At 40.2% G+C, this 13,459-nt stretch overlaps 1 protein-coding gene across 2 annotated transcripts in view; it reads right to left on the bottom strand.

The window, feature by feature from the left end:
* Positions 1-1,725: 1,725 nt before the first annotated feature.
* ANKHD1 (ankyrin repeat and KH domain containing 1) overlaps positions 1,726-13,459 on the bottom strand; it is a 277,970-nt gene continuing 266,236 nt past the window's right edge. The window contains exons 30-33 of one of the 2 annotated variants that reach the window (XM_075856368.1): positions 13,225-13,398; positions 12,818-13,060; positions 5,326-5,501; positions 1,726-2,106 (exon numbers count right to left, since the gene is read on the bottom strand). In XM_075856368.1, the coding sequence (XP_075712483.1) occupies positions 2,047-2,106; positions 5,326-5,501; positions 12,818-13,060; positions 13,225-13,398 (653 nt within the window). In that variant the 3' untranslated portion in view covers positions 1,726-2,046. The remainder of the gene's footprint in view (positions 2,107-5,325; positions 5,502-12,817; positions 13,061-13,224; positions 13,399-13,459) is intronic. The other variant, XM_075856369.1, reaches the window with a different exon arrangement.

Raw genomic sequence — 13,459 nt, 5'->3', positions numbered from 1 at the left:
TGTGCACTGAAGAAAGCCTCCAATCTTGCGGTCCATTATCCCAGTTACAAAAAAACTGAACAATTGTTAAAGTTAAAAGAAAAGAAGAGTACTTACAGGGGCTATAACTCCTCTTTTTAACTCCGGTTTTATAACTCCACTTGTATCAGAAGCTACTTAAACCACAAAGCTCAGAACAGAGCCACTTTACTTTTATTTATTCATATTTTTTTAATTTATTATTTTAATTTAATTTTATATTTTTATGTTGTATACAGATTATATATTTTTTGTATATATTAATTGGGTATATATAAGCATTTTGTTTATTATGCATATATTTTTATTGCATTGTTATTCCACTTATATTTTCCTTTTTCCAAATCAGTCCCACCTGTTAGTTCTTTCACGTACATTTCTTCCCTGTATTCCCGTTGTCTCGGCTGTGGTCTGTGCACAGACGCTCGGTTGCGCATGCACTGTTGGACCTGCATCCAGGAGTGCCGCTTAGCGATGGTGTTGTCATCGTGACTCAAGCTCGTTATCATGCTGCGCCTTGTCATCCTGACGTGCGGTGCTTCCTATGATGCTTGTGTCTCTCGGCGGGCGTGTAGCGCGCCGATTTGTGCTCATCACAGGACAGAGCAACTTTTTATATCTCTATATAAACCCCTGGAGTTTTAATGTATGTAGCCTCCTGACGAAGCCTGTCTGTAAGGCGAAACGCGCGTCGAGGAGCTTTCTTTCATCCAGTTCCTGAGGTTGCCGGTCCCACTCCCCACTGTGTCTCAGGGTATGTGCTAACCTTTTTCTTGTGCATTTTTTCTCGTCCAATATCTCAGTTTACCTATGTGGCCTTATAGGCAACATTTTTTTATTTATCATCCATATTTCATCTAGACATTGGTCTATTTGTATCTGACATTTAGGAAATTTTATACTATTATTTTTCATTTAGTTAGCACTACTAATTCTGTATGTGGGCATATTAGTTATTGCGTACCATTTATCCATCTTTGTGGGTTATTTGAGTGGGTTCCGACCACTGACTGTTGGTGGACTCTGTAGGTCACTGGTCTTTTTCACCTGACCCTACTGTCTTTTTCTCCTTGTATGGTCCATCCTTTTATTCCATATTGTATCATTGTATATTGTATCTAATAAAGATTTTCTACTTTTCAATATAATTTTGCATATAATTTCTTGTTGGGGGCTATGTTCCTTTGTGGTTGGCGTTTAGGTTGTCTCATACAGGGCAGACCTGAAGGCCATTGCTAGACCTCTGGTTGCCATAGCTAACAATTGGCACACCCCTGATCACATAGTGGGGGTACCTATCGGCTACAAAAACTAAGATGCCATGGTTGCAGTTGGGTTGCGGCACCTAAGGGGTTGATGGTGGGTATCGGACCTAGAACCGGGCCCTGCTGTTACAGCAGAATGCCAGCTGAAATATACAGCTGACACCCGCTGGTGGTGGAGCGGGCTCAGTATCTGAGCCTGCACCACCAGCACGTCGTAACAGTACGACAAAATGCGGCAACCCCTTGCTGATTATGATGTATAGTTACTACAAATTTCGTGAAAAAAGGGTTAATGTTTTGTTTTGAAATGCAGACTCTGGAGGGTGCGAGGAGAAGGGATGAATGAGGTCCGTGCCAGTTGGAATTGGAACTATACAAGTAAGTTGTATATCTATTCAACTAATTTTGATTGTACATTGAATCAGGTAACTACAACACAAACTATGAAGAACAGTTTTATTAAATATTTGGGATGAATGGTCATTTTAACAAGACGTACATAAAAGAACAGGAACGTAAAGTCCACTGCAAGTAGGCATAGCCCATCTATGTAAAACTAGGAGGCATACAGTTACCTAGTTTATCCAACAGGGGATTGTATGAGGTCAACTTTTAAATCAGAAAATTGCAAACCTGAAATGCACCTTTACTAAGAATACCTAACTTCCTAACTTCAGTGGAATTTAAGGAAACAAAATAACCGTAACTGAGAAAACATAAAATTCTTCTGGTCATCCCAAACTCAAATGCAACATCTTCCAGTTCAGTTAACATATTTTAGATGTGCAGTTCCAAATGGTGATGTCCATGTTCCAGGCAAGGGCTAAAACAAAGAAAAAAAAAAGTTTAATTGACTAACACAGAATTATACATCTTGCTTTACAATCATCTAAAATGAATGCTGCTGCCCTATTCTGAGCTGGTAGAAGGCATGCATTAACACTGTGGTTTAATGGTTACTTAGAAAGAAAGGAAAAAAGCTTACAGTGACATGCACCACCAAAGCAGAATAGCGGTAACAGCAACATCTGTTAAAGAATGGTGTATTAAAGAGCTTGCACAGCATTAGAAAAATATAGGAGTCTGCTCCCCCCCCCCCTCCCCGAAACACAACCACCCTTGTCCATGGGTTGTGTCTGGTACGTGTATATCCGCTTAGCCCCAATTAGTTAGTGGGGCTGAGCAACAATACCAGACAACCCATGGACAAACGAATTGCTGTTTCTGAGGGATGGGGGGGGATAAGAAAAAAAATAGAACCTGCCTAGATCTTCCTAGCTTTGAGCATGACAGCTGGTTATCGACTGTGCCAGCTGCAGAGCATTGGATGTTGCAGAATACAATAAAAAGCCTGCAAAAAGGATTTTACACCGTGCACTAGTGAGCAATCGGCTGGTGCATTACTTGGAAAATAAAAGCCAACTACTGCACTTGAAAGTTTGCTGATTTCCAGACTATGTTCCTATTTGCGACTTGCCCTATATCCTTACAAGATTTTTTTTTTCATGTTCTGTCAATCTTTACAAAGATTACCTGTTTAAATACCCAAGTACAGATCATCAAAACCAAGGTAAAAGTTCAGGTTCAGTATGTTCTTTATTATTGTTGCATGTTTTACGCTGTTCTCACCATTCTTAAAATGTGTATGAATTCATAAATAAAGACTAAAAATAATGAAGTAGTTGGTGGCAACTTCGTTTTTCTGGATTTGTACTCTTATGAGAAATTATGCTCAAATTGGAGTATAAGCGCAAATATTATAATACCTAATAGTGTTCCAGTAATAAGGATAGGTTCTTTCAGAGACCACATATTGATGGTTATTACTATATTCTCTTCTAGATATACAGCACCGTTTAAAAGTTTTAGGCAGTTGTGGAAAAATGCTTTAAAAATAGTGTTAAGTTTGTTTTTTTATCACTTAACAAAATACAAAGTGAATGAACAGAAGGTGAAATCGAAGTCAAATCAATATTCTGTGTGACCACTCTCTGCCTTCAAGACAACATCAATTATTCTAGGTACATTTGCACATAATTTTTGAAGAAACTCGGCAGGGAGGTTGTTACAAACATCTTGGAGAACTAAACACAGATCTGTAGCTGTAGGCTTCCTCCTTCAGTCTCTTCATGTAATCCCAGGCAGACTAGATGTTGAGAGCAGGGCTCTCTGGGGGCCATATCATCACTTCCAGGACTCCTTTACGCTGAAGATAGTTCTTAGTGACATTGGCTGTATGTTTGGGGTCGTTGTCCTGCTGCATGATAAATTTGGAGCTAATCAGACGCCTCCCTGATGGTATTGCATTATGGATAAGTATCTGCTTGTATTCCTCAGCATTGAGGACACCATTAATCCTGACCAAATGCCCAACTCCATTTACTGAAATGCAGCCCCAAACTTGCAAGGAACCTCCACCATGCTTCACTGTTGCCTGCAAACACTCATTATTGTACCACTCTCCAGCCCTTCGGCGAACAAACTGCCTTCTGTTACAGCCAAATATTTAAAATTTTGACTCAGTCCAGAGCACCTGCTGCCATTTTCTGCACCCCAGTTCCTATGTTTTTGTGCATAGTTGAGTCACTTGGCCTTGTTTCTGAGTTCAAGATATCACTTTTTGCCCGCAACTCTTCTATGAAGACTACTTCTGGCTAGAGTTCTCTGAACAGTAGATAGGTGTACCTGGGTCCCACTGGTTTTTGCCAGTTCTGAGCTGATGGCACTGAACTTCTGATTTCGTAAGGAAGCATGATGTGTCTTTGATCTGCTGCACTAAGTTTCCTTGACTGACCACTGGGTTTACGTTCCTCAATGTTGCCCGTTTTTGTGATTCTTCAAAAGAATTTGAACAGCATATCTTGAAACCCCAGTCTGCTTTGAAATAGTTGCCTAGGGGAGACCTTGCTGATGCAGTATAACTACCTGGTGTCTTATTGCTGTGCTCAGTCTTGCCATGATGGACCTGTGACATGAAACAGTCTTCCACAACCTCACCTATGTAGCAGAGTTTGGCTGTACCTCACCCAGTTTTAAGAATCCTACGCAGCGGTTTCTGTTACAGTTAATGACTTTCAACCTACATATGAAAATGACCATTATCACCTGTTTTTAATAATTGGGTAATCATTCATCGGACTATAATCCTACAAAATCCATGACTTTGTTAAAGTGTACCTAGAAGAATTGACGCCGTTTTGAAGGAAAAGGGTAGTCACACCAAATGTTGATATGATTTAATTTCTTTTCATTCACGTTGTATTTTGTTTATTGATAAAAAAACATCAACTATTAAACACTTTATTTTTTAAAACATTCTTACATTGCAGCATTTTTCCATAATGGTCAAAAACTTTTGCACAGTAGTGTAAAAGATAAAATAAAAGATGTGTGTGTTGGTGAAACCTTGTGGAAGAAAAGCAGTAAATTATGATAAAGTAATCTATGTTCCAGCAAGCAATTCAATGTTGGATGCGATGGCCCCAGTGGCCCACTGATGGGGGAGCTCCAAAAGGTCTGGACACCTGCCCCAATGCTGGCTGCCCAACAGGGAGAGAGGGGGAGCAAGGAGGAGACTCAGTAGGGAATCAGTCTGAGCCTCCACTCTCCACACTTTCTACTAATGAACCTGGTGACTCTGACTCCTCTCATACAGAGACAGAGATGAGTAGTAGCACTTGTTCTACCACTACCCCCTTTTAAGGGGGTCTTGAGAGGGTGCCAGCATAGTGCATCGTTTTACTATGATTTTCATGAAATCGTGGCAAAATTGTGCAACACAATGTATGCAACGGAACACATCACTGGACACATTCAGTGTGTAGCAGCATGGAAGGACTACAAAATGAATAAATGACCCCATTATTTAAGTGGTTTTTAACAGTTGTTTTTTTTTGTTACCTGGACTTCCTAAGGTATCATGGAATTGCTGGCTATATCCCTCAATAAGCTAGTTTATGTCAGCTTATTGATTTTGACATTTTATAACTTTATATATGGGAAATATCCGGTTTAAACAGAACATCTTACAGAAAACACTCACTTTGGAAAAGTCAATACCAGTGTTTGAAGTTGGTCGATTGAACCCATTGGAAGGATGTAACACGCCATATTCATCTCTTTCCATATATTGGTGTTGGGAAAACACCGTGTTGTCTGGTTGAGCTTGATTGAAAACAGGAGTATTCATGACTGGTTGAGACCATCCAGAAAAGCTATCTGTTATAATAAATAAATTAAAAAAAACAACAAGACACAAGACATTTCAGTAAACCGGTTTTTAAAGGAGCTTATATTGTACAGCAATACAAAAAAGGCTACCAAAATCGGATGCATCTGTAAAAATTGTGGAATATATGTCAGGATTTAAGCTCAAATATAGCCTTAACCCCTTAATGACATGTCATGTACATGTATGTGACAGCCGTTAAGGGGAAGTAGGGAGCGAGCCAATGGGCTAAGCTCGCTCCATACCCAATGGGTGACGGCTGTTATACAGCCGACACCCCACTGCAACGGGCGGATTCAAAGTTCACTTTGATTACGCCCATTAAACACCTTAAATGCCGCGGTCAATCGCGACAACGGCATTTAAATTGTTAGAATCAGGTGGGCGCCCCCTCAAGAACTCCATCTGGGCCACCTGCCACCAGATCGGCCAGTGACTATGGTCGTCTTGGAAGCCTGGGTGCCTAATGAAGGCCCCCAGGTCTGCAATCTTTGTACTCCTTTAGACTGTCAAGATCACGATATACGGCAGTACATTATTATTGAAGTGTATCATGAAAACGATCGCTGGTTCAAGTCCCCTAGGAGGACTAATAAAAAAATGTAAAAAAACAGAATGTTTTTTATAACGTTCCAAAAAATGTTTACATTATATTGCGTTAAAAAAAAAAAAAAAAAAAAAAACCCATTTCCCATTTTTTGTCCCTAAAGCAATGTTAAAAAAAAAAGAAAAAAAGTTAACATAACTGGTATCGCCGCGTCCATAAAAGTCCTAACTATCGCAATATGTTGTTTAACCCGCTTCGTGAACGCCAAAACAAAAATATATATCAAAAACATACAAATTGCTGTTTGTTGGTCACCTTAGCTCTCCAATAAAATGAAATAAAACGTGATCAAAAAGTCACATGTACCCCAATATGGTATTGGTGGAAACTACAGCTCGCCTCTCAAAATTAGCCCCCACACCGCTAAATTGATGGAAAAATAAAGTTATGGCTCTCAGAATATTGCTACAAGACTTTTTTTTTTTTTTTTAAAGCAAATTGTTATAGTTTGTTTTTAAAAGTGGTAAAACATAAAACAAAAACGTAAAATTTGGTATCGCCGTAACCTTATCAACCTGTAGAATAAGGTGAATATGTAGTTTTTACCGCCTGATGGAGGCCGTAAAAACAAAAACATCAAAATATGGCATAATCGCTGGTTATGCGGTACAATAAATGGTGCCATGAACAAAATACAACTAGTCCAACAGAAAACAAGCCCTCATATGGCTAAGTCGACGAAAGAAATAAAAAAGTTACGGCTTTTGGAACACTGGGCGGAATAACGAAAATGGAAAAACTCAAATTGGCCTGGTCTTTAAGGGGTTAAGCAGAAAAGCTAAAACAGGTTGTAATACAAACTCAGTCACCCCAAAAGAAAAACTGGTCACAATGACTGATTCTTTAAACCAAAATCAAGGTCCTTACAAGGTGGCACTTGACCCGACTGTATAGCGAGGGCGGTCCCAGGTTACCCTCCATACTGCTTTTGAGGATGCCAGGTACCATGGTACATGCTTTATATATGGTGGCATTGCCCTAGAGTGCAGATGCTTTCAGTACGTGTATATTTTTTTTTATTCTCTCACTGGTCACAACTTGATTAAAAAAAAAACCCTTCTTAACCCCTTAAGGACACAGCCTAGTTTTGGCCTTAAGGCTGAGAGCCCATTTTTAAAATCGGACATATTTCACTTTATGTGGTAATAACGTCGGAATGCTTAAACCTACCCAAGCGATTCTGAGATTGTTTTCTCGTGACACATTGGGCTTCATGTTCGTGGTAAAATTTGGTCGATATATTCAGTGTTTATTGGTGAAAAATTGCAAAATTTAGAGAAAATTTTGAAAAAATTGCATTTTTCAGAATTGAAATGCATCTGCTTGTAAAACAGACGGTTATACCACCCAAAATAGTTACTAGTTCACATTTCCCATATGTCTACTTTAGATTGGCATCGTTTTTTGAACATTATTTTATTTTTCTTGGACGTTACAAGGCTTAGAACATAAACAGCAATTTCTCATATTTTTAAGAAAATTTCAAAAGCCTTTTTTTTAAGGTACCTCTTGAGTTCTGAAGTGGTTTTGTGGGGCCTATGTATTATAAACCCTGATAAAACACCCCATTTTAAAAACTAGACCCCTCAAAGTATTCAAACCAGCATTTAGAAAGTTTTTTTTAACCCTTCAGGCATTTCACAGGAATTAAAGCAAAGTGGAGGTGAAATTTGCGAATTTCATTTTTCTTGCTGAATTTCAATTGTATTCTTTTTTTTTCTGTAACACAGAAGGTTTTACCAGAGAAACACTACTAAATATGTATTGTCCAGATTCTGCAGTTTTTAGAAATGTCCCACATGTGGCCCTACTGCGCTCGTGGACTAAAACACAAGCCCTAGAAGCAAAGAAGCACCTAGTGCATTTTGAGGCCTCTTTTTTATTAGAATATATTTTAGGCAGCATGCCAGGTTTGAAGAGGTGTTGAGGTGCCAAAACAGTAGGAATCCCCCAATAGTGACCCCATTTTGGAAACTACACCCCTCAAGGAATTCATTTATGGTTGTTGTTAGCATTTTGATCACACAGTTTTTTAACAGCACCTATTTCAATTGGGCTGTGACATTAAAAAAATGACATTTTTTCCAATAAGATGTAATTTTTTATCAAAATTTCTTATTTTCACAGGGAACTAAATACTAAATTTTGTTGCCCAATTTCTCCTGAGTGCAGCAATACCCCATTTGTGGCAATAAACTGCCGTTTGGGCCCATGGGAGGCCTCAGAAGAGAAGGAGCGCTGTGTGTTCTTTGGAGTACAGATTTTGCTGGTTTGGTTTTCGGGTGCCATGTCGCATTTGCAGAGCCCCAGAGGTATCAAAGCAACGGAAACCCATCAGAAGTGACCCCATTTTGGAAACTATACCCCTCAAGGAATTCATTTATGGGTAATGTGACCTTTTAGACCCCATAGTTTCTTCACAGAACTTATTTGAATTGGGCTGGGAATTTAAAAAAAATATATTTTTTCCTATAATATGTCATTTTAGCTCAAAAATTCTTATTTTCACAAGAAATAAAATACTCCATTTTGTTGCCCAATTTGTCCTGAGTGCGGCAATACCCCATTTGTGGTGATAAACTGCCGTTTGGGCCCATGGGAGGGCTCAGAAGGAAAGGACCACCATTTGGCCTACTGGGGATTTTCTAGTGCGAAGTCATGTATGCAGAAGCACCTGAGGTACCAGTACAGTTGAAACCCGCAAGAAGTGACCCCGTTTTAATAACTACACCCTTAAGGCATTCATCTAGAGGTGTAGTGAGCATTTTGACCAGAGACCTACACCCCATAAACTGTAATGTGGGTTCTCCCGGGTATGGCAATACCCTACATGTGGCTGTTATGAGCTGTATGGGCACACAGCAGGGCTCAGAGGGGAAAGACGAGGGGGGATAAGCTGTGCGGAGTGCATCAGGGTAAGTAAAATTGGGGTAAATTATAAACCAAGGGATGTATGATAAATTTTAAAACTGACTTTCATACAGAGCTCTGGTTATTCGGGACACGTGTCACATTGATATATTGTGTCATCCCTTATAGCAGACTTTGCACCTCTTGACTTTTTCCCTTCTTGCCAGTTTGGGGAACTTCTCCTGGAAAGTGTTGCCGCCTTGGTACGATGCGTGTGGCCCCGCTTCCAGAATTACTGGGTGCCCCCCCCTTCTTGGTCCCTAAAGATTAGGTTCTTGATAATCACCTCTTGAAATTCCAGGAAAGTTCCCGTCTGGCCTGCACATCGACGTAGCACGTACGCATTGTACAATGCCATCTGTATGATGTGCCCGGCCAGCTTCTTATACCACACCGCATGGCGCTGTAGGGCTTCAGGATTTGATCTGACAAGTCCACACCTCCCATGTACCTATTGTAGTCCAGGATGCAGTCTGGTTTGGGGGTGGCCTTTCCTTCACATAGCCTAAACCTGTAGGTATACCCGGATGCACTCTCGCAGCTTATACATCTTCACGCCATACCTTGCCCTCTTACCCGGCAGGTACTCGCGGAATCGAACCCTCCCTTTAAAATGTACCAGGGACTCATCAATAGAAATACACTTCTCGGGGGTGAATGCTTGGGAAAACCGGGCACTGGAACGGTCTAATAGGGGTCTCCGTTTATACAAACAGTCAAAACTGGGGTCATCTCGGGGTGGGCACGGCTCATTATCAGTATAACGTAAGAAGCGAAGTATTGCCTCATTTATTTATTTTTTTAGGTTCCAGTTCAGTTCTGAAGTTGCTTTGAGGGGCCCATATATTAGAAACCCCTATCAAATACGCCATTTTAGAAACTAGAGCCCTCAAAGTATTCACAACAGCATTTAGAAAGTTTATGAACCCTTTAGGTGTTTCACAGAAATTTAGAGCAAAGTAGAGGTGAAATTTACATTTTTTTTTTTGTCAGAAAATCCTCTTTATACCATTTTTTTTTATAACACAAAAGGATTTATCACAGAAACGCAACGTAATACGTATTGCCCAGATTCTGCAGTTTTGAGAAATATCCCACATGTGGCCTTAGTGCGGTAATGGACTGAAGCACCGGCGAAGCAAAGGAGCACCTAGTGGATTTTGAGGCCTCTTTTTTATTAGGCACCATGTCCGGTTTGAAGAGGTCTTGTGGTGCCAAAACAGTGGAAAACCCCCAAAAGTGACCTCAATTTGGAAACTAGACCCCTTGAGGAATGTATTGTAGTTTTCTTGGGGTGCATGCGGCTTTTTGATCAGTTTTTATTCTATTTTTAGGTGGCGTGGTGACTAATAAATAGCAATTCTACTATTGTTTTTTTATTCTTTTTTTTTTTACTGCGTGCACCGTGCGCTATAAATGACATTCACTTTATTCTGCGGGGCGATACGATTACGGCGATACCAGATGTTTATAGTTTTTTTTTATGTCTTATGGCGTTTGCACAATAAAATACGTTTTGTAAACAATCATTTACTTTTTGTGTTGCCTTATTCTAAGAGCCATAACGTTTTTATTTTTCAATCAATAAAGCCGTGCGAGGACTAATTTTTTGCGTAACGAACTGTAGTTTCGATCAGTACCATTTTTCGGTACATGCAACTATTTGATCTCTTTTTATTCCATTTTTTGGGAGGTGAAGTGACCAAACAATTGTGATTGTGGTTCGGTTTATTATTATTTTCCTTTACGGCGTTCACCGTGCGGGATAAATAACGAAATAATTTTGTAGTTCAGGCCGTTACGGACGCGGCGATACCAATTATGTACAGTTTATTTGTTTGTTTATATATTTTTATTAATAATAAATGACTGATCAGGGAAAAAGGGGGATTTTTACTTTTAATACTTTTAAAACTTTTATTTTCTTATTTTTACACAACTTCTTTTAACTTTTTTTTTACTGTATTACTTTGTCCCACTAGGGGACTTGAGGGCAGGAGGCCCTGATCGCAATTCTAATACACTGCACTACATGCGTAGTGCAGTGTATTAGAACTGTCAGCTACTCACTGACAGCAAGCATAGTGGGTCCTGACGTTGTCAGGACCCACTAGGCTTCCGTCTATGGCATAGCCGGACGCCATTGTTTGGTGTCCGGTTGCCATAGTCTCCATCGCCGGCCGCTATCGCGTAGCAGGCCGGCGATGGCAGCTTAACCCCTAAAAAGCCGCGATCTCTATAGAACGCGGCTTTTAAGGGGTTAATCAACGGGGACACAGCGATCGGTCCCCGCTGTAGGAGCTGTGACAGCTGCTGAACAAGACAGCAGCTGTCACAGCTCCTGCATGTGTCGGGAGGACGGCCGAAACGGCCGTTACTCCCGAGACGTACTATTCCGTCATTGAGCACGAACGATACAGCTGCCAGGACGTAATAGTACGTCCAGGAGCGGGAAGGGGTTAATAAAAGACGATTTTCAACATGCCCCTTCACTCATGTTTTAGTATATTTTGTCTTCCTGGCCTTGAAACAAACAATTGCAATGACGTGGAAATAGCCAACTCTTAACTTATAAAGTCTTGGTACATAACAGATCAGATGCAAACGGCCATACTTCAAGATAAGAGTGGATAAATTCCAGTGAATATAGTCCGCCTGGACTGACTGTCAGTAATACCTCTTTTGCCTGCCCTCTTACCCCATCCTTGAGCAGAGTTGTTACCCTGTCTGGTAAAGAATTTGGTGCTTATGTTCTCCCGATCACCTCCCTCCCTCAAATGGAGAAAACGCCCCTTTTTCTTTTCTTATCCCTCCCTCTCCCTTTTTCTGCCTTTTGATGTGTACCTAACCACCATAAGTGGTCTCGTCAATGCAGCTAGTATGTAACTGGGCACAGTTCTCAACAATCCACCCCTCTACGCCCAGCTTTAGAGAGAATTGGACCATCTTCTTGTGAGCAAGCTCACTTATTTCCCCTCACTCCTTCCTTTTAGTGGAGTGACGTTTGCGCGATTTTTACGCTATTGTGCTGTGGGCTACCCACCTGTACTAGTAAAATGCTTAGGATACTACTTCATTGCTCTCCAAGCCATCTTTTTGGATTGTTTCTACGTTACACGTTACTAATTCTTAGGCCTATATTTCGGCCTGTTTGAACTTATTTATAATAAATCTAGTTCTTGATGTACTTCTATTTTCACTGTACAAAATACAATAAAAAAACTTGCCACAGTGGTTTTAGGAAGATAAGAAACGTGCAGGAGAAAGAGCAAGGGATATTTGGGATAGGGAAAGTAACAAGTGGCGAGAAGTGTAAGAGGAGAACGTCCTATGTAAAAAAGTCTCCAAATGGGAAGGTGTCAAGACGTACCACTAAATGGGTCGTTTAAATCTATGTTCTGTCAGTTCTTATTTAAAATTGAAATAAAAAGATACCAGATCACGGCAACTAGAAAAGCCATGTTGGCTTCACAGCCAGGTACTGACTGACCAAGCTAGTATGATATAGGGAAACCATTACATGTATGGACTTCTTCTGATATCAATTCATGCATCCTGGTGCAGTTAAGTGTTTTGATACAGAATACATCTAAACCCCAAAAACTAACCTGTCCCATAACATGCCTTGTTACAAAGGTATTTTGCCCTAGAGGATTTGTGTTTAGAAACACAACACGGCCTCATGGAATTTCATGTGAATGATGATTTAACCTGGAAGTTTATTGCCGATAAATCACCAAATGTTAACATTGTGAATGTAAATCATGTTGAAATTGTCTGTATTCCTACCTTGTCCACTGTTGACTCCAAATGCCCATATGCCATTTTGTCCAACAGAAGGTGAGTAGGTGTTCCCAAATGCACAAGAGCCGCTCTGTCTAATTCGTGCTAGCCGCTCTGTTCCAATAGGAGGAGGTATTTTGCGATCATTTGTAAAGTTTATTGGCTGCATCGGGTCTGATAACGGAGGATCAGTTGCAGATGGCAGGGGTGAAGTAGAACCAGACAACGCTGATGGACCAAGAGACTGACCTAAAATGTGAACACATTTTTTAACTATAGTATTAACACACCATCAGTGGCTAGATTCGATAACAAGTCTGCTAATGGCACAAATTAAACACCATATCATAAATATATAGTTCACGTAATAAAATCATTAAATAATCTATGAAGACACTGTAATAAATACGTACATGAATTTGAAGAATTAGTCCAAGGATGCGGTGAAAAGTGTTGTCTACTAAAACTAGGAGAGCAAACATTAGGTCCTTGCAAAAACATTTGACTTGCATAGAGATTTGTTTCATAGCTGGTCATCGTTGGTGCGGACATGGATAATGAACTGTTAGCGGAATCAAAGGATGCTGCTATAAAAAGAAAAAAAAGACAATAAGCTCACGCACATTAAAAGAAAAACTGTGAAGCTCC

The sequence above is a fragment of the Rhinoderma darwinii genome, chromosome 3 (genome assembly GCF_050947455.1).
Source record: "Rhinoderma darwinii isolate aRhiDar2 chromosome 3, aRhiDar2.hap1, whole genome shotgun sequence".
NCBI classification, from domain to species: Eukaryota; Metazoa; Chordata; class Amphibia; order Anura; family Rhinodermatidae; genus Rhinoderma; species Rhinoderma darwinii.
This window is presented reverse-complemented; position numbering and strand designations above follow the sequence as displayed.